The sequence below is a fragment of the Staurois parvus genome, unplaced genomic scaffold (genome assembly GCF_062004578.1).
Source record: "Staurois parvus isolate SC_StPar_1 unplaced genomic scaffold, SC_StPar_1.0 ptg001059l, whole genome shotgun sequence".
Lineage (NCBI taxonomy): Eukaryota > Metazoa > Chordata > Amphibia > Anura > Ranidae > Staurois > Staurois parvus.
The window spans coordinates 34,681-61,408 of NW_028318855.1; the positions used below are offsets into that span (position 1 = coordinate 34,681).

The 26,728-nt window shown below is 48.4% G+C and overlaps 1 protein-coding gene across 4 annotated transcripts in view; it reads right to left on the minus strand.

Moving 5' to 3' along the window:
• Positions 1-26,728, minus strand: part of LOC149440691 (uncharacterized) — a 101,527-nt gene that overhangs the window by 34,564 nt on the left and 40,235 nt on the right. The window contains exons 1-3 of one of the 4 annotated variants that reach the window (XM_089658236.1): positions 11,549-12,289; positions 11,068-11,137; positions 6,117-6,710 (exon numbers count right to left, since the gene is read on the minus strand). In XM_089658236.1, the coding sequence (XP_089514362.1) occupies positions 6,117-6,710; positions 11,068-11,137; positions 11,549-12,274 (1,390 nt within the window). In that variant the 5' untranslated portion in view covers positions 12,275-12,289. Of the gene's footprint in view, positions 1-6,116; positions 6,711-11,067; positions 11,138-11,548; positions 12,290-26,728 lie in introns of those variants that run through there. The other 3 variants (XM_089658238.1, XM_089658235.1, XM_089658237.1) reach the window with 3 other exon arrangements.

Genomic DNA, 26,728 nt, shown 5'->3' on the forward strand with positions numbered 1-26,728 from the left:
CTCCCAGGATCAGCCCCTCCCTCTTAGATTGTAAGATCCCAGGGTCAGCCCCTCCCTCTTAGATTGTAAATTCCGAGGATCAGCCACTCCCTCTTAGATTGTAAACTCCCAGGATCAGGCCCTCCCTCTTCGATTGTAAGGTCCCAGGATCAGGCCCCTCCCTCTTAGATTGTAAGCTCCGAGGATCAGCCCCTCCCTCTTAGATTGTAAGCTCCCAGGATCAGGTCCCTCCCTCTTAGATTGTAAGCTCCCAGGATCAGCCCCTCCCTCTTAGATTGTAAGATCCCAGGGTCAGCCCCTCCCTCTTAGATTGTAAGTTCCGAGGATCAGCCCCTCCCTCTTCGATTGTAAACTCCCAGGATCAGGCCCTCCCTCTTCGATTGTAAGGTCCCAGGATCAGGCCCCTCCCTCTTAGATTGTAAACTCCCAGGATCAGCCCCTCCCTCTTAGATTGTAAACTCCCAGGATCAGCCCCTCCCTCTTAGATTGTAAACTCCCAGGATCAGCCCCTCCCTCTTAGATTGTAAACTCCCAGGATTTTTTATTATTCAGAGATGCAGATCCATCTACCCAGCAGTACTCCCAAGCAGACTATATAGAGAAAAACAAAACAGCGGGTGCACCGGCCTTGCGCATTATCTTTAAAAGTGTGTTTAATAATTGGACAGAGTGGCCCCTTATGATGGGCCCTAATTATATATACTTTTGTCAGTAGAATATCTGCTTTTTATATTCAATAAACACACTTTTAAAGATAATGCACAAGGCCGGTGCACCCGCCGTTTTGTGTTTCTCTATTTAGTACTTTTGGACTCCACGGTTCTTTGAGGGCAGCAAGGCGTGCATCTCCTAGATTGTAAGCTCCCAGGATCAGCCCCTCCCTCTTAGATTGTAAGCTCCCAGGATCAGCCCCTCCCTCCTAGATTGTAAACTCCCAGGATCAGCCCCTCCCTCCTAGATTGTAAACTCCCAGGATCAGCCCCTCCCTCTTAGATTGTAAGCTCCCATGACCAGGCCCCTCCCTCTTAGATTGTAAGCTCCCAGGATCAGCCCCTCCCTCTTATATTGTAAGCTCCCAGGATCAGCCCCTCCCTCCTAGATTGTAAACTCCCAGGATCAGGGCCTCCCTCTTAGATTGTAAGCTCCCAGGATCATCCCCTCCCTCTTAGATTGTAAGCTCCCAGGATCAGCCCCTCCCTCTTAGATTGTAAGCTCCCAGGATCAGCCCCTCCCTCCTGGATTGTAAGCTCCCAGGATCAACCCCTCCCGCTTAGATTGTAAACTCCCAGGAACAGGCCCCTCCCTCTTAGATTGTAAGCTCCCAGGAACAGGCCCCTCCCTCTTAGATTGTAAGCTCCCAAGATCAGCCCCTCCCTCTTAGATTGTAAACTCCCAGGATCAGGCCCTCCCTCTTAGATTGTAAGCTCCCAGGATCAGCCCCTCCCTCTTAGATTGTAAGCTCCCATGATCAGCCCCTCCCTCTTAGACTGTAAGCTCCCAGGATCAGGCCCCTCCCTCTTAGACTGTAAGCTCCCATGATCAGCCCCTCCCTCTTAGACTGTAAGCTCCCAGGATCAGGCCCCTCCCTCTTAGACTGTAAGCTCCCAGGATCAGCCCCTCCATCTTAGATTGTAAACTCCCAGGAACAGGCCCTCCCTCCTAGATTGTAAACTCCCAGGATCAGGATCAGGCCCCTCCCTCCTAGATTGTAAACTCCCAGGATCAGCCCCTCCCTCTTAGATTGTAAGCTACAAGGATCAGCCCCTCCCTTAGATTGTGAGCTCCCAGGATCAGCCCCTCCCTCTTAGATTGTAAGCTCCCAGGATCAGGCCCTCCCTCTTAGATTGTAAGCTCCCAGGATCAGCCCCTCCCTCTTAGATTGTAAGCTCCCAGGATCAGCCCCTCCCTCTTAGATTGTAAGCTCCCAGGATCAGCCCCTCCCTCTTAGATTGTAAGCTCCCAGGATCAGGGCCCTCCTATCCCTCTTGTATTGATCTATATTGATCTGTATTATCTCCCGTTATATTGTACAGCGCTGAGCACACTGTTGGCGCCATAAATCCTGTATAATAATAATAATATTCCAAGATTTTCGTTGGTTGATTCATATGACAGAGTCCATCCCTAAGCACAGGAGTATTTGGGTCTTCCACTTTCACATTACTCCCAAGCAGACCCCTGTGAAGGATCCCTCCTTTACAGAGTCTTTACAATGGATGGGCCGCCCTAGTGATGTCTCATTGTGTGACGAGAAACCTTCTGACCATATAAAGTGCCATATAATAGTCATGATGAGAACATACAGAAAGTGCTACAAAAGCACCACAAGATCAAAGCAACGGACAAACTGGTATCATGACAGCCACGTTAGTGCCACAGACAAAGTTAATACAGAAATTGATTATTTCCTATAAAGTTTTACTGGACTTATGCCATGTCAGGAAAAGCTGCAGCTGTACTGTATTGATTAAGTACCCCCCCCCCCTCCAAATTATTGAGACTACTCCATCATACAAAGACATTGGAGACAACTGTGCGCTTCCAACCTTGTGGTCAGGGCAGTGGATAAGGGGGTACCACCAGTGCTCCTGTATGGGGCCCAGGCCAGCACGGGGGCCCAGGCAGCTGGGTAAATCAAAGGTGGGCAGGTAGGGTTTTTCAGCACAGCGGGGGGGGGGGGGGGGGATTACTGGAACTGTTCCCCTGTATGGCTCTCTTCTCTGGTTTCTTCTCTCCTTCCCACTGGCTTTCAGCTGCTGCAGAGGGAGCCATACAGGGGATCGGTTCCTGGTTCCTGCAATTGCCCCCCCCCCCCGCACCTATCACTCTCCCTGTGCACCATATGTTTCCCTGTGTGCCCCCACCCTCACAGTGCTGCCGGCTTCCCTTCTTTCCTACCCATCGGCAGCTGCAAGCACACAATAGGATCCTTCAGGACGGAGAGCGGGGGAAGGGTCCGGTAAATATGTCACATTTACCAACCCTTTCCTTGCCTGAATGAACACAATGAGTGATCAGTACTGATTGCTCACTATGTTCATTCATAAGTGAAGCATAGCAAACTGTATTTTTTGGGGGAGGGGCCCTGTCAGGTTGGCTGTATGGTTTCTAACAGCAGCCCTGCTTGTAGTAACAGTTTGGTGAAGTTTTCTGTTTCACCATGACTGTCCCCTGTGTACAGACAGCTCCACAAAGACATGGTTTAACAGTTTGGTGTGGAGGAGGAACTTGAGTGTCCTGCACAGAGCCCTGACCTTAACCCTACCTAACATCTTTTGGGATGGGCACCGATGGTGAGCCAGGTCTTCTCATCCAAAATTAATACCCGACCTCAATCCAATATTAGTACCTAACCTCACACATACTCTTTTAGCTGCTGGGGGTTCTAGCCCTCACCTGTCTTTCCAACCTTGTGGCAAGGGCTTTGGAAATGTCCTTTTCAATTCCAATAAGACTGTTCTTCGAGTCAGCTCCATAAAGACATTATTTGACCAGTATGGTGTGGAGGAACTCCAGTGTCCTGCACAGAGCCCTGACCTCAACCTATTGAACACCTTTGGGATGAACTGGAAGATGGTGAGCCAGGTCTTCTCATTCATCATCAGTACCTGACCTAAAAAATAGACACAAATTTCCACAGACACCCTCCAACATCTTGGGGAAAGACTTCCCAGAATAGTGGAAGAGGTTTCAGCCACAAAAAGGGGGCCATGCCACAAGGTTTGACCAGTCTGGTGTAGAGGAACTCAAGTGTCCTGCACAGAGCCCTGATCTCAACCCTACTGAACCCCTTTCAGATGAACTGGAACACCAATGGCAAGCCATGTCTTCTCATCCAACATCAGTAATGTACCTGGTCCCTTTCTCACAGACAGACTGCAAAATCTTGTGGAAAGCCTACCCAGAGGAGTGGAGGCTATTATAACCTCATGAGTGAAAGCGGGTTGGAAACAACCCTAAATGAAAACAGATGATTTTTGAATAGGATGTCCAACAAGCTTATAGAAGTGTGATGGTCAAGTGTCCACAAACTCTTGGACATACAGCGTATGATCTATACATTGTGGAGACTTTTTGTTCATTAGGTAACTACACAAAAGGTTTTGCCTCGATTCATAGGCAAGGATTTTAAAGTGGTTGGCATACAGTTGTGACCAAAATTATTCAACCCCCAATGCTGTAAAGGGGTTTAGGGACTATAGTGTACATTTGGAATTGTATTCAGAATCAAATCCTACAAGGACGTTGTAACTACCCAAATGCAACTAAAATGACATCAATTGTTTATGTAATACAGTAGTAAATGGTTCTTATGTGGTTTCTTCATTGCCACAATTATTCAACCCCTTAAAGACTACCACTCTGAAGAACAGAGGTTCATACAGGTGCTTTCCATCAGGTATTGAAAACACCTGTGGATGTCACCGAGCAGCAATCAAGCATAATAAGCACCAATTAGGCAGCTTTAAAATGACTGTGATACTCAGCTCCTTCTAGACATTTACTGGTGTGGTTACAAACATGGTGAAGGCAAGAGAATGGTCCAGGAAGACAAGAGAAGAGGTGATTTCTCTTCACAGGAAGGGCAATGGCTATAAGAAGATTGCAAAGATGTTAAACATACCAAGAGACACCTTAGGAAGCATCATTCGCAAATTCAAGGCAAAGGGCACTGTTGAAACGCTACCTGGTCGTGGCAGAAAGAAGATGCTGACTTCGACTGCTGTGCGCTACCTGAAGCGTAGAGTGGAGAGAAGTCCCCGTGTGACTGCTGAGGAACTGAGAAAAGATTTGTCAGATGTGGGTACAGAAGTTTCAGCCCAGACAATAAGACGCACACTGCGTAATGAAGGCCTCCGTGCCAGAACTCCCAGGCGTACCCCCTTGCTGTCTCCAAAGAATAAGAAGAGTCGACTGCAGTATGCCAAAAGCCATGTGGACAAACCACAAAAGTTGTGGGATAGTGTTCTGTGGACTGATGAAACAAAATTAGAACTGTTTGGGCCCATGGATCAACGCTATGTTTGGAGGAGGAAGAACAAGGCCTATGATGAAAAGAACACCTTGCCTACTGTGAAGCATGGTGGAGGGTCAATCATGCTTTGGGGCTGTTTTGCTTCTGCAGGTACAGGGAAGCTTCAGCGTGTGCAAGGTACCATGAATTCTCTTCAGTACCAGGAGATATTGGATGGAAACGTGATGCAGTCCGTCACACACCTGAGGCTTGGGAGACGTTGGACCTTTCAACAGGACAATGATCCCAAGCATACCTCCAAGTCCACTAGAGCATGGTTGCAGAGGAAAGGCTGGAACATTTTGGAGTGGCCATCGCAGTCACCAGACTTAAATCCGATTGAGAACCTCTGGTGGGACTTAAAGAAAGCAGTTGCAGTGCGCAAGCCTAAGAATGTGACTGAACTGGAGGCCTTTGCCCATGAAGAATGGGCGAAGATACCCGTAGATCGCTGCAAGACACTTGTGTCAAGCTATGCTTCACGTTTAAAAGCTGTTATAACTGTAAAAGGATGCTGTACTAAGTACTAAGATTGAATGTCACTTGGGGGTTGAATAAAACTGATAATGCTGTGAGCACAGAAAAGACATTTGTGGTTATTTCATTATAACTGTTATGTTATATTTGTCTGACCTACAAGTGCCTCTTTAATGTAAATGTAAGCAAGATGACTGAATGATCAAAAGCAATGTCAAACTGGCCAAAACACTCAATTTCAGTGGGGGTTGAATAATTTTGGTCACAACTGTACAAGGAATCAAAACCTGCCCATGCAGTTAATGAGAATAAAAAAACGGAAGGTCAAAAAGAGACCACATCCATCTAAAATACCACATCCATTTCCCATGACCTAATCCCCTCTTACAGGAAAGGGGTTCTGGGAAATGCACACAGCTAATAGCTATTGTGTTTTTAGAACTTTCACAAATATTGATTCCAATTTCCTTGGTCAGTAAGTTGACCTGATACAATTTAAAGCCTTCTGCAACCAACATGTCGTGAAGTTGCAGAATTCTTCTCAATGAACCTTTAAAAAGTTCTTGCTCCCAAAAACAAAAACTAACTTACGGGATTCTTTGTATCATTATGATCTATTTTGTACCTGTTCTCAATTCGTGACTTGACATCCTAGAAGAATGATTGTTAGAAGATCGTGGGTGGTGATGATGGTGGTGTTCTCGGTTTTGGTTCCATTGGGAACGACGGCTTCTTTTGTCTCTGGCGCAGTGTTCTGAGTAATCATCACTATCAGAGCTGGAGCGCCTGCACCGGTCGGAATGGTGCTTGCAGTGTTTTTCTCGATGGCCTCTGATTTTTTCCTCTTTGCGGACTTTATCCCTGTCCTGGGTTGGAGTTGCCTCAACACCACTCAGATGGCATGGACTCCTCTCAGAGGAATGTCTAGGGTTCCTGTAGGCAAACTGCACTTGTTCCTTACGGACTGGCTCTTTCCATTGCTCTGGGGTTTTGGAGTTTTTTGAGCCATTGCTGTCGTAGTGGACTTGACCAAAGGAGACGCGGTTGGGATTCATTCTGCCGGAGGAGAGTTCCTCAGAACGTTTGGGCATATGCTCCCGCTCTGAGCTTCTTGGACCTCGAATGTAATCTGAGGAGCTTGTGTACTTAGGACTATCGTTTTGGAAGGTGTAGCCTTCCTCTTCATCATCATTGTCCAAGAATGGCAAGCCACTTTGCTCTTGTTTACACATGCAAACACAAAGCGTAGGTTAGTAAGCTTTAAACATACATCTGCAACACGTCTACAAGCAAGGAAAAGCCCTTGCACAACTTTAGAGTCAGCGGATCTGACTAGACAGAAAGACATTACAAGTAAATGGGTATTAGCAGGATCACAGAACACATTTGGCTTAAAGGCACATACATGACTCAACAAACATGTTATTGGCATGCAAACTACGGCAGACTTGTGCTGAAGCAGACTAGATCCTGCTGCATGCTTGTTAAAAGCATTTTCCTTAAAGAACGATCGACCCAAAAGAAGAAGTTCAATTATTTCTGGACGCTGGTATGGTGAGCTACCTCCTGGCTTGTTGTATGGAACTCCTGAGATCTCAGCACCTGACACCCAGCTCCAATCACCTCTACTGAATGGTGCAAGAGCAGTCGCATTCCATGGTAGTTTCTACAGAGCTAGAAAATCCAGAAAGTGGACATCAGGCAATGAGAAATGAAAGAAGCCAGTGGATGGTTTGTCCTACCAGCATCCATCCATAAATGAAATTGCATTTGTGGGTCCACAGATGGCCTGAGTAGAGGTTTGTTAGGGACATCCCATATATACTATCTATAATATGTATTTGTTAGGGGTCTGTGTACAGCACAAATGAAAAAGGAGCCAGCCTATAACACAATCCTCCTATATACTGTATGTGTCCACTCCTGGCTTTCCTTTCAGTCCTTAATATTGCTGCCTCCAACTCCATCTGATGAGCAAAATCTATTCTACCCTTAACCCCCCCCCCCCTTCCATCACCAAACATCGGAGTGCTGAGTACCCATATTCCCTACATTTACTATATGGATGACAAAGGGTCATATACTAACATATTGACACCAATATCCCATGTACAAGTCAGTGTAGAAGATGCCCACAGTTAGACAAGTTTTGTGAGGACACCTTTAAAGTCCTGATTATTGGGCATCTTTCATACTCAGAATGCTCCTGGACCAATGTTTCCCAACCTCATTCTTCTAGAAGCTCCAACAGGCCATGTTTTGGGAACTTCCCTTAGACAACATAGCAGTCATAAATACCAAGCCATTGACATCGATTTAAAGCACCTGTGCATGGTGAAGGAGTTCCTGAAAACAGGACCTGTTGGGGGGCACTTGACGACTGAGCTTGGGAACCACTGCCCTAGACAAATCATGCTCATAAGACTCCCAACTCATCTAATGCAGGTCAATGCTAATGGCTTGCAGGATCAAAGGTTGGAAGATGCATCTGTAAAACCGATCAAAAAAACAAAAATGAAATCTCTAGTTTCTACAGGTAACAAGCCAATCAACTTCATGAGTGTGGCTGAATGAGGAGTAATACCTTCCAGGTAGAAGTATGGGCCCTTCATGGTCATGAGCAGCATCTACAAGATAACTTTCTCAAAGGAATCCTTTCCCATGAGAACAATAGAGCCTGCCAACAGTCAACACTCAAGAGAGAAGACACTATAGTCTACGCTCTACACAGATGTTGCAGTCTATGCTCTACATGGAAGAACCGTAGTCTACGCTCTACAAAAGCGATGCCACAGTCTACACTCTAAAAGGAAGGCACCCCACTCTATACCTGAAAAAGAGAGATGCTGCAGTCTATGCCCTAAAGGGGAAGACGCTGCAATCTATGCTCTACATGGAAGAGACTGCAGTCTACGCTCTACATGGAAGAACTGCAGTCTATGCTCTACATGGAAGACACTGCAGTCTATGCTCTACATGGAAGACACTGCAGTCTATGCTCTACATGGAAGACACTGCAGTCTACGTTCTACATGGAAGACACTGCAGTCTACGCTCTACATGGAAGAACCATAGTCTATGCTCTACATGGAAGACACTGCAGTCTACGCTCTACATGGAAGACACTGCAGTCTACGCTCTACATGGAAGAACCGTAGTTTACGCTCTACATGGAAGAACCGTAGTCTACGCTCTACATGGAAGAACCGTAGTCTATGCTCTACATGGAAGACACTGCAGTCTACGCTCTACATGGAAGAACCATAGTCTATGCTCTACATGGAAGACACTGCAGTCTACGCTCTACATGGAAGAACCATAGTCTATGCTCTACATGGAAGAACCATAGTCTATGCTCTACATGGAAGACACTGCAGTCTACGCTCTACATGGAAGAACCGTAGTCTATGCTCTACATGGAAGACACTGCAGTCTACGCTCTACATGGAAGAACCGTAGTCTATGCTCTACATGGAAGACACTGCAGTCTACGCTCTACATGGAAGAACTGTAGTCTACGCTCTACATGGAAGAACTGTAGTCTACGCTCTACATGGAAGAACTGTAGTCTACGCTCTACATGGAAGAACTGTAGTCTACGCTCTACATGGAAGAACTGTAGTCTACGCTCTACATGGAAGAACTGTAGTCTACGCTCTACATGGAAGAACTGTAGTCTACGCTCTACATGGAAGAACTGTAGTCTACGCTCTACATGGAAGAACTGTAGTCTACGCTCTACATGGAAGAACTGTAGTCTACGCTCTACATGGAAGAACTGTAGTCTACGCTCTACATGGAAGAACTGTAGTCTACGCTCTACATGGAAGAACTGTAGTCTACGCTCTACATGGAAGAACTGTAGTCTACGCTCTACATAGGAGATGCCACAGTCTACACGCGAAAGAGAAGATGCTGCAGTCTACACTCTACATGGAAGCTGCCATAGTCTACCATTCACTTGGAAGACAATGCATTCTACGCTCTACACAGAAAGACACCTCAGTCTGCGCTCTACGCGGAAGACACCTCAGTCTGCGCTCTACGCGGAAGACACCTCAGTCTACGCTCTACGCGGAAGACACCTCAGTCTACGCTCTACGCGGAAGACACCTCAGTCTACGCTCTACGCGGAAGACACCTCAGTCTACGCTCTACGCGGAAGACACCTCAGTCTACGCTCTACGCGGAAGACACCTCAGTCTACGCTCTACGCGGAAGACACCTCAGTCTACGCTCTACGCGGAAGACACCTCAGTCTACGCTCTACGCGGAAGACACCTCAGTCTACGCTCTACGCGGAAGACACCTCAGTCTACGCTCTACGCGGAAGACACCTCAGTCTACGCTCTACGCGGAAGACACCTCAGTCTACGCTCTACGCGGAAGACACCTCAGTCTACGCTCTACGCGGAAGACACCTCAGTCTACGCTCTACGCGGAAGACACCTCAGTCTGCGCTCTACGCGGAAGACACCTCAGTCTACGCTCTACGCGGAAGACACCTCAGTCTACGCTCTACGCGGAAGACACCTCAGTCTACGCTCTACGCGGAAGACACCTCAGTCTACGCTCTACGCGGAAGACACCTCAGTCTGCGCTCTACGCGGAAGACACCTCAGTCTGCGCTCTACGCGGAAGACACCTCAGTCTGCGCTCTACGCGGAAGACACCTCAGTCTACGCTCTACGCGGAAGACACCTCAGTCTACGCTCTACGTGGAAGACACCTCAGTCTACGCTCTACGCGGAAGACACCTCAGTCTGCGCTCTACGCGGAAGACACCTCAGTCTACGCTCTACGCGGAAGACACCTCAGCATACGCTCTACGTGGAAGACACCTCAGTCTACACTCTGCAAAGAAGATTTGTAAGTCTACGCTCTACACGGAAGACACCTCAGTCTACGCTCTATGTAGAAGACACCTTAGTCTGCGGTCAACATGGAAGAAGCTACAATCTACGCTCTACCCAGGAGGTGCTACAGCCTGCACTCTAAAGAGAAGACCCTGCATGAAAGGAGGATGCCGCAGTCTACATTCTACACGGAAGACGCCTCAGTCTACGCTCTACAAAGAGGATATGGAAGTCTACACACTACATGGAAGATGTTGTGGTTCACACACGTCATACAGTAGACTCTGGCATCTTTGGCAGCTTATGGAATGTAGCATCACCCAAAGACTACATGGAGCAGCTCTAGGATCAGGAGTTTTATCTCACAAACAAGTTGTAAAACGATCCACAGAAGACAAAAAGTTGGTTATTTACTTCCCGTTCTTCCTGGTTATTAGACATTCTCTGCCAGATAAAATCACCATTAAAATTGTATTTATTCGGTCACGCCCCGCGCTCGTGTGTCTAAAAACCAGAACGTTCTATAAGAACATCAGATCTGGCAGCTGCCTAATGTTATTGCAAAACTGTGAAAAATTCCAGTGAGTCAATGCTGTACTCCCTGACCAGGCTGCACCCTTCATGGCGGCTGAATCATATCGCAGCAGGTGGTACGCGGTTTCGCTATGATTCCGCCCTGCAGCCCCTTCAGCATCGCTGTCAGTAATAGATCAATCTTACCTCCCAGCCTGTCCTGAGCCTTCCGCTGCAGCTCTTCCTCCTCCAGCTGCTGAAGCCTTTTGGCAATTTCCTGAAAAAACAAAAAGAAGCAATTAATAGAGCGTGAGTATACATTGGCACAAGCATCAATCAATAAAGATGTATGTAGCACCAACACCTTCCACAGCGTTGTACAAAGCAAGGACGGCCCAATGTATCCAAACATTTATCCATGCTCAGAAGAAGGGCTGCTGACAGAAATCCCGGGGCCCCAGGGCCCCATATAGCCTAGCCAACAGGGACAGAGAGCCGAGCCTAACCCCATGCGGCCGTGCGGGCTGTGATTTGCGTGGACATGAGAGCCCAGACATTTCAATGGACTCCTGTGCCCGGGACATGAAGGGAAGAAGTCCCTGCACCCCTTGGGGAATCGCAGCCGAAGTTCCCAGTACGGTTACAATTTCTAGTGTGGGTGGGTGCCCTTAGAATTAATGACACCTACCCCCATTCCTCTGTGTGGGTGGTGCGGCTGCAGGTATCTGTACGGGTCCCCCATTCCTCTGTGTGGGTGGTGCAGCTGCAGGTATTTTTGTGGGTTTCGCATTCCTCTGTGTGGGTGGTGCGGCTGCAGGTATCTGTGCGGGTCCCCCATTCCTGTGTGTGGGTGGTGCGGCTGCAGGTATCTGTACGGGTCCCCCATTCCTGTGTGTGGGTGGTGCAGCTGCAGGTATTGGTGCGGGTCCCCAATTCCTGTGTGTGGGTGGTGCGGCTGCAGGTATCTGTGCGGGTCCCCCATTCCTGTGTGTGGGTAGTGCAGCTGCAGGTATTGGTGCGGGTCCCCCATTCCTCTGTGTGGGTGGTGCGGCTGCAGGTATTTTTGTGGGTCCCACATTCCTCTGTGCGGGTGGTGCGGCTGCAGGTATTTGTGCAGGTCCCCCATTCCTGTGTGTGGGTGGTGCGGCTGCAGGTATTTTTGTGGGTCCCGCATTCCTCTGTGCGGGTGGTGCGGCTGCAGGTATTTGTGCAGGTCCCCCATTCCTGTGTGTGGGTGGTGCGGCTGCAGGTATTTGTGCAGGTCCCCCATTCCTCTGCGTGGGTGGTGCGGCTGCAGGTATTTTTGTGGGTCCCCCATTCCTGTGCGTGGGTGGTGCGGCTGCAGGTATTGGTGTGGGTCCCCCATTCCTGTGTGTGGGTGGTGCGGCTGCAGGTATTTTTGTGGGTCCCCCATTCCTGTGCGTGGGTGGTGCGGCTGCAGGTATTGGTGAGGGTCCCCCATTCCTCTGTGTGGGTGGTGCGGCTGCAGGTATCTGTGCGGGTCCCCCATTCCTCTGTGGGGGTGGTGCGGCTGCAGGTATTGGTGAGGGTCCCCCATTCCTCTGTGTGGGTGGTGCGGCTGCAGGTATCTGTGCGGGTCCCGCATTCCTCTGTGTGGGTGGTGCGGCTGCAGGTATCTGTGCGGGTCCCCCATTCCTCTGTGTGGGTGGTGCGGCTGCAGGTATTTTTGTGGGTCCCGCATTCCTCTGTGTGGGTGGTGCGGCTGCAGATATTTGTGCAGGTCCCCCATTCCTGTGTGTGGGTGGTGCGGCTGCAGGTATTGGTGAGGGTCCCCCATTCCTCTGTGTGGGTGGTGCAGCTGCAGGTATCTGTGCGGGTCCCGCATTCCTCTGTGTGGGTGGTGCGGCTGCAGGTATCTGTGCGGGTCCCCCATTCCTGTGTGTGGGTGGTGCGGCTGCAGGTATCTGTGCGGGTCCCCCATTCCTGTGTGTGGGTGGTGCGGCTGCAGGTATTTTTGTGGGTCCCCCATTTCTGTGTGTGGGTGGTGCGGCTGCAGGTATCTGTGCGGGTCCCGCATTCCTCTGTGTGGGTGGTGCGGCTGCAGGTATTGGTGAGGGTCCCCCATTCCTCTGTGTGGGTGGTGCGGCTGCAGGTATTTTTGTGGGTCCCCCATTCCTGTGTGTGGGTGGTGCGGCTTCAGGTATCTGTGCGGGTCCCGCATTCCTGTGTGTGGGTGGTACGGCTGCAGGTATCTGTGAGGGTCCCCCATTCCTGTGTGTGGGTGGTACGGCTGCAGGTATCTGTGCGGGTCCCCCATTCCTGTGTGTGGGTGGTGCGGCTGCAGGTATCTGTGAGGGTCCCCCATTCCTGTGTGTGGGTGGTGCGGCTGCAGGTATTTTTGTGGGTCCCCCATTTCTGTGTGTGGGTGGTGCGGCTGCAGGTATCTGTGCGGGTCCCGCATTCCTCTGTGTGGGTGGTGCGGCTGCAGGTATTTGTGTGGGTTCCCCATTCCTGTGTGTGGGTGGTGCGGCTGCAGGTATCTGTGCGGGTCCCCCATTCCTGTGTGTGGGTGGTGCGGCTGCAGGTATCTGTGCGGGTCCCCCATTCCTCTGTGTGGGTGGTGCAGCTGCAGGTATCTGTGCGGGTCCCGCATTCCTCTGTGTGGGTGGTGCGGCTGCAGGTATCTGTGCGGGTCCCCCATTCCTGTGTGTGGGTGGTGCGGCTGCAGGTATTTGTGCAGGTCCCCCATTCCTGTGTGTGGGTGGTGCGGCTGCAGGTATTTTTGTGGGTCCCGCATTCCTCTGTGTGGGTGGTGCGGCTGCAGATATTTGTGCAGGTCCCCCATTCCTGTGTGTGGGTGGTGCGGCTGCAGGTATTGGTGAGGGTCCCCCATTCCTCTGTGTGGGTGGTGCAGCTGCAGGTATCTGTGCGGGTCCCGCATTCCTCTGTGTGGGTGGTGCGGCTGCAGGTATCTGTGCGGGTCCCCCATTCCTGTGTGTGGGTGGTGCGGCTGCAGGTATCTGTGCGGGTCCCCCATTCCTGTGTGTGGGTGGTGCGGCTGCAGGTATCTGTGCGGGTCCCGCATTCCTCTGTGTGGGTGGTGCGGCTGCAGGTATCTGTGCGGGTCCCGCATTCCTCTGTGTGGGTGGTGCGGCTGCAGGTATTGGTGAGGGTCCCGCATTCCTCTGTGTGGGTGGTGCGGCTGCAGGTATTTGTGTGGGTTCCCCATTCCTGTGTGTGGGTGGTGCGGCTGCAGGTATTTGTGTGGGTTCCCCATTCCTGTGTGTGGGTGGTGCGGCTGCAGGTATTTGTGTGGTTCCCCCATTCCTCTGTGTGGGTGGTGCGGCTGCAGGTATTTGTGTGGTTCCCCCATTCCTCTGTGTGGGTGGTGCGGCTGCAGGTATTTGTGTGGTTCCCCCATTCCTCTGTGGGGGTGGTGCGGCTGCAGGTATCTGTACGGGTCCCCCATTCCTCTGTGTGGGTGGTGCGGCTGCAGGTATTGGTGAGGGTCCCCCATTTCTCTGTGGGGGTGGTGCGGCTGCAGGTATTGGTGAGGGTCCCCCATTCCTCTGTGTGGGTGGTGCAGCTGCAGGTATTGGTGCGGGTCCCCCATTCCTCTGTGTGGGTGGTGCAGCTGCAGGTATTGGTGCGGGTCCCCCATTCCTCTGTGGGGGTGGTGCGGCTGCAGGTATCTGTACGGGTCCCCCATTCCTCTGTGTGGGTGGTGCGGCTGCAGGTATTGGTACGGGTCCCCCATTCCTCTGTGTGGGTGGTGCAGCTGCAGGTATCTGTACTTTGGGTTGAATGGGTTTTCAAATGCGTTTTTGAATTCGAATTTCGGACAAATTTTGTTTCGTTATTTCAGATTTCTTTTAATTCGTTATTCTTGTCATTCGGATTCATCTCTGAATAATGGAAAATCCAAAAAACTGCACCGGCCCAATGATGAGCCGATTCCCACTGACCCCCCCCCCCCCCCCTGTGGCGCAGCGCAGCGCAGATGAGGTCGCATTTCTCCGGCTTTGCATCTCTTTGGACGCAGCAACTTTTGTTGTAAATCAGGAAAAGCTGGTCATGTGCAGAATTCTTCAAACACTTGCAGTCCAGTCTACCCCAGCCTGCCGTTCACCCTGGAGAGCCCAATCACCCCCTTCCCCCCATCCCCCGTGTGCTGATGACTGGTCACATGACGTGTTTGTCATACAAGTCTGACTACAGCGCGAGATCTTCCTCAGCCCCACATTGCAACATCTATGGGAAGGGTGACACCAAGAATGTGTCCGCGATGACAGTGCGCAGAATGGGGGCCAAGCTGCTGTTACTTCTGTATGCAAATCTCCGATGGCCAACTCTTTCCTAATAGGCTCCCTGGGGCCACGGTATAAAAGGGGCCCCAGAGCATTAGAGGCCGGATCAGCAAAAATACAAATTACACAACGAGATCGATTCCATCGACTTTTCTGTATGGCAAGGAGAGCAGTGAGACTGCCCCCTCTGCTGCTCAGAGGTAGTACTGCACCACTCTACGGGGGAACCCGCACCTCTAGTGAACGCGGCGCTGTGCGTTATTACTATTATTGCGGGTACGTATAGAGCGCCGTCCATTTATGCAGCACTTTACACACACAGATATATATATATATATATATATATATACATACACACATATATACACATACATACATACACACATATATATATACAGGTGAAACTAGAAAAATGAGAATCTGGTGCATTCATTCATTCATTCATTGATTTCAGTGCAGCAACTTAAAAGGTGACACTAATATATGAGACTCATTCCATGCAAAGCAAGATAGTTCCAGCCGTGATTTGTCATCATTGTGAGGATTATGGCTTACAGCTCATGAAAACCCCAAATCCACAATCTCAGAAAATGAGAATATTGTGAAAAGGTGGAATAATCTCGGCTCAAAGTGTCCCACTCTAATCAGCTCATTCAGCCATAACACCTGCAAAGGGTTCCTGAGCCTTTCAATGGTCTCTCAGTCTGGTTCAGTAGGAATCACAATCATGGGAAAGACTGCTGACCTGACACCATCACTGACACCCTCCATAAGGAGGGAAAGCCTCAAAAGGGAATTGCAGAAGAAGTTGGATGTTCCCAAAGTGCTGTATCAAAGCACATTAATAGAAAGTTATGTGGGAGGGAAAAGTGTGGAAGAAAAAGGTGCACAAGCAGCAGGGATGACCGCAGCCTGGAGAGGATTGTCAGGAAAAGGCCATTCAAAAGTGTTGGGGACTTTCACAAGGAGTGGACTGAGGCTGGAGTCAGCGCATCAAGAGCCACCACACACAGACGGATCCTGGACATGGGCTTCAAATGTCGTATTCCTCTTGTCAAGCCGCTCCTGAACAACAAACAACGTCAGACGCGTCTTACCTGGGCTAAAGAAACACAGACCTGGTCTGCTGCTCAGTGGTCCAAAGTCCTCTTTTCTGATGAGACAACTTTTGCATCTCACTTGGAAACCAAGGACCCCGAGAATGGAGGAAGAATGGAGAGGCCCAAGGACCCCGAGTATGGAGGAAGAATGGAGAGGCCCAAGGACCCCAAGTATGGAGGAAGAATGGAGAGGCCCAAGGACCCCCAGTATGGAGGAAGAATGGAGAGGCCCAAGGACCCCAAGTATGGAGGAAGAATGGAGAGGCCCAAGGACCCCCAGTATGGAGGAAGAATGGAGAGGCCCAAGGACCCCCAGTATGGAGGAAGAATGGAGAGGCACAAGGACCCCGAGTATGGAGGAAGAATGGAGAGGCCCAAGGACCCCGAGTATGGAGGAAGAATGGAGAGGCCCAAGGACCCCGAGTATGGAGGAAGAATGGAGAGGCACAAGGACCCCGAGTATGGAGGAAGAATGGAGGGGCACAAGGACCCCGAGTATGGAGGAAGAATGGAGAGGCCCAAGGACCCCGAGTATGGAGGAAGAATGTAGAGGCCCAAGGACCCCGAGTATGGAGGAAGAATGGAGAGGCCCAAGGACCCCGAGTATGGAGGAAGAATGGAGAGGCCCAAGGACCCAGAGTATGGAGGAAGAATGGAGAGGCACAAGGACCCCGAGTATGGAGGAAGAATGGAGAGGCCCAAGGACCCCGAGTATGGAGGAAGAATGGAGAGGCCCAAGGACCCCGAGTATGGAGGAAGAATGGAGAGGCACAAGGACCCCGAGTATGGAGGAAGAATGGAGAGGCCCAAGGACCCAGAGTATGGAGGAAGAATGGAGAGGCCCAAGGACCCCGAGTATGGAGGAAGAATGGAGAGGCCCAAGGACCCAGAGTATGGAGGAAGAATGGAGAGGCCCAAGGACCCAGAGTATGGAGGAAGAATGGAGAGGCACAAGGACCCCGAGTATGGAGGAAGAATGGAGAGGCCCAAGGACCCCGAGTATGGAGGAAGAATGGAGAGGCCCAAGGACCCCGAGTATGGAGGAAGAATGGAGAGGCCCAAGGACCCCGAGTATGGAGGAAGAATGGAGAGGCCCAAGGACCCCAAGTATGGAGGAAGAATGGAGAGGCCCAAGGACCCCAAGTATGGAGGAAGAATGGAGAGGCCCAAGGACCCCGAGTATGGAGGAAGAATGGAGAGGCACACACTGCAAGATGCTTGAAGTCCAGTGTGAAGTTTCCACAGTCTGTGTTGATTTGGGGAGCCATGTCATCTGCTGGTGTTGGTCCACTGTGCTTCATTAAGTCCAGGGTCACCGCAGCCGTCTACCAGGAGATTTTGGAGCACTTCATGCTTCCTTCCACAGACGAGCTTTATGGGGATGCTGACTTCATTTCCCAGCAGGACTTGGCTCCGCCCACACTGCCAAAAGCACCAAATCCTGGTTCAATGACCGTGGGATGACTGTGCTTGATTGGCCAGCAAACTGGCCTGACCTGAACCCCATAGAGAATCTATGGGGCATTGCCAAGAGAAAGATGAGAGACATGAGACGGAACAATGCAGAAGAGCTGAAGGCCGCTATTGAAGCATCCTGGTCTTCCATAACACCTCAGCAGTGCCACAGGCTGATGGCTTCCATGCCACGCCGCATTGAGGCAGTAATTGCTGCAAAAGGGGCCCAAACCAAGTACTGAGTACATATGCAGCTTCTACTTCTCAGAGGTCCGATATTGTTCTATGTACAATCCGTGTTTTATTGATTGCATGGAATATTCTCATTTTCTGAGATTGTGGATTTGGGGTTTTCATGAGCTGTAAGCCATAATCATCACAATGATGACAAATCACGGCTGGAACTATCTTGCTTTGCATGGAATGAGTCTCATATATTAGTGTCACCTTTTAAGTTGCTGCACTGAAATCAATGAATGAGTTTCACCTGTATATGTATATATATATACATACATACATATACACACACATAAATATATATATATATATATATATATATATATATATATATATATTACATTCGCTTCAGTCCCCGCCCCTGAGGAGCATACAATCTAAGGTCCCTAACTCACACATACTAGGGACAATTTAGACAGGAGCCAATTCACCTACCAGCATGTCTTTGTAGTGTGGGAGGAAACCGGAGTACCAGGAGGAAACCCACGCAGGCACAGGGAGAACATGCAGACTCCAGGCAGGTGGCGTGGTTGGGATTTGAACCGACGACCCGAGTACTGCCAGGCGGAAGTGCTAACCACTCACCCACGGTTCTGTTGATGTCAACTGACAGATGAGGAATTCACAATTTTAATTTTCCTACAAAAAATTTTTTTTCTATGACTTTGTTATTTTACTCGCATTCAATACTAAACTAAATCAATTTAAAGGGGAATTCCTGGAAAATTTTACATAGTAAAAGGAGCTAAGACTGGAGGGGAAGGGAGATGACTGATGGCTCCGCCCCCCACTCATGGCATGGTGTGAAGTTGGCCCCCATGGGACTGGTCAGGGCCCAATTTGCAGTTATGAAACCTTAGACGTGTGTTCCTTGGCTGGGCAACGTCTGGAGTGTTCCTGGAACCCTAGTAGAAAGATCTGAAAGGGACAGGATAAAGCATGGCCACCACGGGGAAGCAGGGCAGTCTTAGTAGCATCATGGGCCCCTGGGCAAAGTAATTCCCTGGAACCCCTTATCAGCCTCCCCAATGTATACACCTACTCTCAAAAGTTACCACAGAGGAAGAGTTACTATAGAGGAAGGGTTACTATAGAGGAAGGGTTACTATAGAGGAAGGGTTACTATAGAGGAAGGGTTACTATAGAGGAAGGGTTACTATAGAGGAAGGGTTACTATAGAGGAAGGGTTACTATAGAGGAGGAGTTACTATGGAGGAAGAGTTACTATAGAGGAAGAGTTACTATAGAGGAAGAGTTACTATAGAGGAAGAGTTACTATAGAGGAAGAGTTACTATAGAGGAAGAGTTACTATAGAGGAAGGGTTACTATAGAGGAAGGGTTACTATAGAGGAAGGGTTACTATGGAGGAAGAATTACTATAGAGGAAGGGTTACTATGGAGGAAGGGTTACTATGGAGGAAGGGTTACTATAGAGGAAGGGTTACTATAGAGGAAGGGTTACTATAGAGGAAGAGTTACTATAGAGGAAGGGTTACTATAGGGGAGGAGTTACTATGGAGGAAGAGTTACTATAGAGGAAGAGTTACTATAGAGGAAGGGTTACTATAGAGGAAGGGTTACTATAGAGGAAGGGTTACTATAGAGGAAGGGTTACTATAGAGGAAGAGTTACTATAGAGGAGGAGTTACTATAGAGGAAGAGTTACTATAGAGGAAGAGTTACTATGGAGGAAGGGTTACTATAGAGGAAGAGTTTCTATAGAGGAAGGGTTACTATAGAGGGAGAGTTACTATAGAGGAAGAGTTACTATAGAGGAAGAGTTACTATAGAGGAAGGGTTACTATGGAGGAAGGGTTACTATGGAGGAGGAGTTACTATAGAGGAAGGGTTACTATGGAGGAAGGGTTACTATGGAGGAGTTACTATAGAGGGGGAGTTACTATAGAGGAAGAGTTACTATAGAGGAAGGGTTACTATAGAGGAAGGGTTACTATAGAGGAAGGGTTACTATAGAGGAAGAGTTACTATAGAGGAAGGGTTACTATAGAGGGAGGGTTACTATAGAGGAAGAGTTACTATGGAGGAAGGGTTACTATGGAGGAAGGGTTACTATGGAGGAAATACTATAGAGGAGGAGTTATTATAGAGGAGGAGTTACTATAGAGGAGGAGTTACTATAGAGGAAGAGTTACTATAGAGGAAGAGTTACTATAGAGGAAGAGTTAGTATAGAGGAAGGGCTACTATGGAGGAGGAGTTACTATAGAGGAGGAGTTACTATAGAGGAAGTACAAATATAAAATACAGCGCTATGCGATATTGCTCTGGTATAGGTGACAGTAATATAGACATAAAACCAAACATGGAATATGGAATATATATCATAAATGGATAAAATGCAGTCCTGTAATGGTGCTCGCTGTTCTCCAGTGCAAATGATAGAAATGCGCACTAACCAGAAGCGTATTGGTAATACGCATGTATATAAATAATCCTGAAGAATCCTCTCTCTTTCTGGTCAGAAACTGGATAGGAGCTGGAAGATGTAGAGAAGAAGCGCCCTCGTGTGGAAAAGATGAGGTCCCACAGGCCAGAGATATCCTTGCAGAGATGTGTGGAGTGAATAATCCCTCTTCTCTGGAACTGGTGCAAGGGTCACTCTAAGGCTGCAAAAATGAGAAGCTCCAATTCTTAGATGTGATGGCTGCATTAGTTTTCTTTTTTAGACTTGTTTTCTTCTATTTTCATCTGGTGTTCTTCAAAAGCTCAGACTGTCCAGCAGAAGGCATCGGATTACCTTCTCTTTACAGACTCTCCAACACAGTTTTACCAATACGCTTCTGGTTAGTGTGCTTTCTATCATTTGCACTGGAGAACGGCGAGCACCATTACAGGACTGCATTTTATCCATTTATGATATATATTTCATGTTTGGTTTTATGTCTATATTACTGTCACCTATACCAGAGCAATATCGCATAGCGCTGTATTTTATATTTGTATATTCATTTTGGGACTTTTTATGGGTTTTCCTTGAATGTTCAGCTGCTGACACTTTGGAGCGCTCACTGTAGACTTTCTATTTACATACTATAGAGGAAGAGTTACCATGGAGGAAGAGTTACTATAGAGGAAGAGTTACTATAGAGGAAGGGTTACTATAGAGGGAGAGTTACTATAGCGGAAGGGTTACTATGGAGGAAGGGTTACTATAGAGGAAGAGTTACTATAGAGGAAGAGTTACTATAGAGGAGGAGTTACCATGCAGGAAGAGTTACCATGCAGGAAGAGTTACCATGCAGGAAGAGTTACCATGCAGGAAGAGTTACCATGCAGGAAGAGTTACCATGCAGGAAGAGTTACCATGCAGGAAGAGTTACCATGCAGGAAGAGTTACCATGCAGGAAGAGTTACCATGGAGGAAGAGTTACCATAGAAGAAGGGTTACTATGGAGGAAGAGTTACTATAGAGGAAGAGTTACTATAGAGGAAGAGTTACTATAGAGGAGGAGTTACTATAGAGGAGGAGTTACCATGGAGGAAGAGTTACTATAGAGGAAGGGTTACTATAGAGGAGGAGTTACTATAGAGGAGGAGTTACTATAGAGGAAGGGTTACTATAGAGGAGGAGTTACTATAGAGGAAGGGTTACTATAGAGGAAGTGTTACTATGGAGGAAGAGTTACTATAGAGGAAGGGTTACTATAGAGGAAGAGTTACTATGGAGGAAGGGTTACTATGGAGGAAGGGTTACTATGGAGGAAGGGTTACTATGGAGGAAGGGTTACTATAGAGGAAGAGTTACTATGGAGGAAGAGTTACTATAGAGGAAGGGTTACTATAGAGGAAGGGTTACTATGGAGGAAGGGTTACCATAGAGGGAGAGTTACCATAGAGGAAGAGTTACCATAGAGGAAGAGTTACTATAGAGGAAAAGTTACTATAGAGGAAGGGTTACTATAGAGGGAGAGTTACTATGTAGGAAGGGTTACTATAGAGGAAGAGTTACTATAGAGGAAGGGTTACTATAGAGGAAGGGTTACTATAGAGGAAGAGTTACTATGGAGGAAGGGTTACTATGGAGGAAGAGTTACTATAGAGGAAGGGTTACTATGGAGGAAGGGTTACTATGGAGGAAGGGTTACTATAGAGGAAGAGTTACTATGGAGGAGGAGTTACTATGGAGGAAGGGTTACTATAGAGGAAGGGTTACTATAGAGGGAGAGTTACTATAGAGGAAGAGTTACTATGGAGGAAGGGTTACTATAGAGGAAGGGTTACTATAGAGGAGGGGTTACTATAGAGGAAGGGTTACTATGGAGGAAGGGTTACTATAGAGGAGGGGTTACTATAGAGGAAGGGTTACTATGGAGGAAGGGTTACTATAGAGGGAGAGTTACTATAGAGGAAGAGTTACTATAGAGGAAGGGTTACTATGGAGGGAGAGTTACTATAGAGGAAGAGTTACTATAGAGGAAGAGTTACCATAGAGGAAGAGTTACCATAGAGGAAGAGTTACCATAGAGGAAGAGTTACCATAGAGGAAGAGTTACCATAGAGGAAGGGTTACTATAGAGGAAGAGTTACTATAGAGGAAGGGTTACTATAGAGGAAGAGTTACTATAGAGGAAGAGTTACTATAGAGGAAGAGTTACTATGGAGGAAGAGTTACTATGGAGGAAGAGTTACCATAGAGGAAGAGTTACTATGGAGGAAGGGTTACTATGGAGGAAGAGTTACTATGGAGGAAGGGTTACTATAGAGGAAGAGTTACTATGGAGGAAGAGTTACTATGGAGGAAGAGTTACTATAGAGGAAGGGTTACTATAGAGGAAGAGTTACCATAGAGGAAGAGTTACTATAGAGGAAGAGTTACTATAGAGCAGGCATGTCCAAAGTCCGGCCCGCGGGCCATTTACGGCCCGAGGGTCGGTTTAATACGGCCCTCCATGTCAGTGTGTCAGTGTGTCTTATGGAGCGAATATGGAGCGGCCGGTCCGGTATTTCCACCGCGGCCGTGTCAGAATACCGGGCCGGCCGCTCAGCCCTGCAGTGGGACCTTACCTGTTCCTCTATCCAGTGGCGCGCTGTCTTCCGGCTTCTGTAGTGTGGGCGCTGGGCATGACAGCCGGGTGCCAAGTGCGCATGCGCAAGAAGCGGTGCTTTTTGTGAATGGTAAGGCGGTACCCGGGACACATGACAGATCCCAGAAGCCGCCGGACCAATCACAAAGCGCAAGTGCTTCTTGCTCATGCGCACTGGGCACCCGGCTGTCATGCCGAGCGCCATTACAGAAGCCGGGAAGACAGCGCGCGGCTGGATCGAGGAACAGGTAAGATCAAAGAACAACTGCGGAAGTAAGAGCGGGTACCTGTCAAATTCAGGTACCCGCTCCCCACCTCCCCAAAGGTCAGCAGTCATCTGTGCTGTCCGCAGTCTCTGGTCATCCCTGTGCTGTCCGCAGTCTCTGGTCATCCCTGTGCTGTCCGCAGTCTCTGGTCATCCCTGTGCTGTCCGCAGTCTCTGGTCATCCCTGTGCTGTCCGCAGTCCATTAGTTCAGAATTTTTTTTTTCCTGTTTTCTGCCTCTAAAACCTAGGTGCGTCTTATACGGTGAAAAATACGGTAACTTGGCATAAAATAATTTATTTGCATTTAATTGTAATGGTTCAAAGAATGTTTGGAAAAATGTTCGGCCCTCCACCATGTTCACTTCATCCAATCTGGCCCTCTTTGAAAAAAGTTTGGACACCCCTGCTATAGAGGAAGGGTTACTATAGTGAAAGAGTTGCTACAGAAGGAGGAGTTACTATAGAGGAGGAGTTACTATAGGGGAAGGGTTACTATGGAGGAAGGGTTACTATAGAGGAAGGGTTACTATAGAGGAAGAGTTACTATAGAGGAAGGGTTACTATAGAGGAAGAGTTACTATAGAGGAAGAGTTACTATAGAGGAAGAGTTACTATAGAGGAAGAGTTACTATAGAGGAAGAGTTACTATAGAGGGAGAGTTACTATAGAGGAAAGGTTACTATAGAGGGAGTGTTACTATAGAGGAAGAGTTACTATAGAGGAAGGGTTACTATAGAGGAAGGGTTACTATAGAGGAAGGGTTACTATAGAGGAAGAGTTACTATGGAGGAAGGGTTACTATGGAGGAAGAGTTACTATGGAGAAAGAGTTACTATGGAGGAAGGGTTACTATGGAGGAAGGGTTACTATGGAGGAAGAGTTACCATGGAGGAAGAGTTACTATGGAGGAAGAGTTAGTATAGAGGAGGAGTTACTATAGAGGAAGAGTTACTATAGAGGAAGGGTTACTATAGAGGAAGAGTTACTATAGAGGAAGGGTTACTATAGAGGAAGAGTTACTATGGAGGAAGGGTTACTATGGAGGAAGAGTTACTATAGAGGAAGGGTTACTATGGAGGAAGGGTTACTATAGAGGAAGGGTTACTATAGAGGAAGGGTTACTATAGAGGAAGAGTTACTATAGAGGAAGAGTTACTATAGAGGAAGGGTTACTATAGAGGAAGGGTTACTATAGAGGAAGGGTTACTATAGAGGAAGGGTTACTATAGAGGAAGAGTTACTATAGAGGAAGGGTTACTATAGAGGAAGGGTTACTATGGAGGAAGAGTTACTATAGAGGAAGGGTTACTATGGAGGAAGGGTTACTATAGAGGAAGGGTTACTATAGAGGAAGGGTTACTATGGAGGAAGAGTTACTATGGAGGAAGAGTTACTATGTAGGAAGAGTCACTATAGAGGAAGGGTTACTATGGAGGAAGGGTTACTATAGAGGAAGGGTTACTATAGAGGAAGGGTTACTATAGAGGAAGGGTTACTATGGAGGAAGGGTTACTATGGAGGAAGGGTTACTATGGAGGAAGGGTTACTATAGAGGAAGGGTTACTATAGAGGAAGGGTTACTATAGAGGAAGGGTTACTATGGAGGAAGAGTTACTATAGAGGAAGAGTTACTATAGAGGAAGAGTTACTATAGAGGAAGGGTTACTATAGAGGAAGGGTTACTATAGAGGAAGAGTTACTATAGAGGAAGAGTTACTATGGAGGAAGAGTTACTATGGAGGAAGAGTTACTATAGAGGAAGAGTTACTATAGAGGAAGAGTTACTATAGAGGAAGGGTTACTATAGAGGAGGAGTTACTATAGAGGAAGAGTTACTATAGAGGAAGGGTTACTATAGAGGGAGGGTTACTATGGAGGAAGGGTTACTATAGAGGAAGGGTTACTATGGAGGAGTTACTATAGAGGGAGAGTTACTATAGAGGGAGAGTTACTATGGAGGAAGAGCTTTTCTACCATCAAGTGAAATTTGAACGATAATTAAAAAATACAAGTTCTGCCCACTTCTGCATTGCTGTCAGTACCGCCTCCTATGTGGCCGTGGCAGCTGTGATGTGGTTTGGTGGTCTGGAAGCCGAGACACTCACCACGCATTACATACATCACACCTGCGTTAGTCTGCATGCGTCAAACACACATCCATCCCCTCCCTGACTTCACCCCTCCCCCCACACACACAGTACATGTCTGAATTCACACCAGAAAAATAAGAGGTCAAATGTAAAATACGCTCCGCCTTCAGAAACAAAGCCACTGACACTGATCAGCTCTGCCACGTGTCCCAGGCTGGACTCCAAGTATTTCCATCACTGACTCAGCAGGACAGCCAGGCAACTAGCATGTTCAGAAGCAGGGACCAGCCACAGCAGCCCACACATTGCTCTCAGCACAGGCTCCTATGAAGTGGACCTCCACTGGCAAAACCCAAAGTTCTAGTGTTGGAGAGTGAGGGACATTTAGACCCCATGAGGCTTTCGTTGCCCCCCACTGTAGAGATATCCCATCACTTCCTGTGTGGTCACCACACTTCCACCAACAAGGAACAGACGATGTGTCTATGTCTCCCCCACTGGATGGTGAGAAGTACAAATTCTGCCTCCAAATCCTACAAAAACCGCCATGTTTTCCTATAACTCCCTACTCCAGGTTTGCATAGAGAGACACGGGGGTTGGAGCCCTTGTCTGGTCTTTATTGTTGGGGTGATCTACCCTTTGGACACACGGTAGTCTAGTGAAGACATGTCTTGTATGGGGGTCACAAGAGGGGAAGATCTCTCCATTGGGGACCCCAGACAATTGTTAGCATGGTGGGGAAGAGAGAGAACGTCTGACAATGTTATTGCGGTCTGTGCTCTCTAGTCTCAGTGACAACTGCAGCCCCTATTTCTTGTACGGGTGTCACAGGCCAGGAAAGAAAGAGAAAATCTCCCCAATGGGGTCACAGACAGAACTAGAACTCCTACACATCCCCACTCTATACAAAACAATAAATACATTTCTGGAATTAAAGCCGAGTTCCACCTGAAAAAAAAAGTCATCAGCTATAAAAACTGTACAAAAACTGTAGGTGCTGACTTTTAAAATACAGCCACTTACCTGTCCCTCGGTCCAGCGGTGTCCTCACCACCACTCACTTACCTGCCCTCGGTCCAGCGGTGTCCTCACCACCACTCACTTACCTGCCCTCGGTCCAGCGGTGTCCTCACCACCACTCACTTACCTGCCCTCGGTCCAGCAGTGTCCTCACCACCACTCACTTACCTGCCCTCGGTCCAGCGGTGTCCTCACCACCGCTCACTTACCTGCCCTCGGTCCAGCGGTGCCCTCACCACCACTCACTTACCTGTCCCTCGGTCCGGCGGTGCCCTCACCACCGCTCACTTACCTGTCCCTCGGTCCAGCAGTGTCCTCACCACCGCTCACTTACCTGTCCCTTGGTCCAGCAGTGTCCTCACCACCAATCACTTACCTGTTCCTCG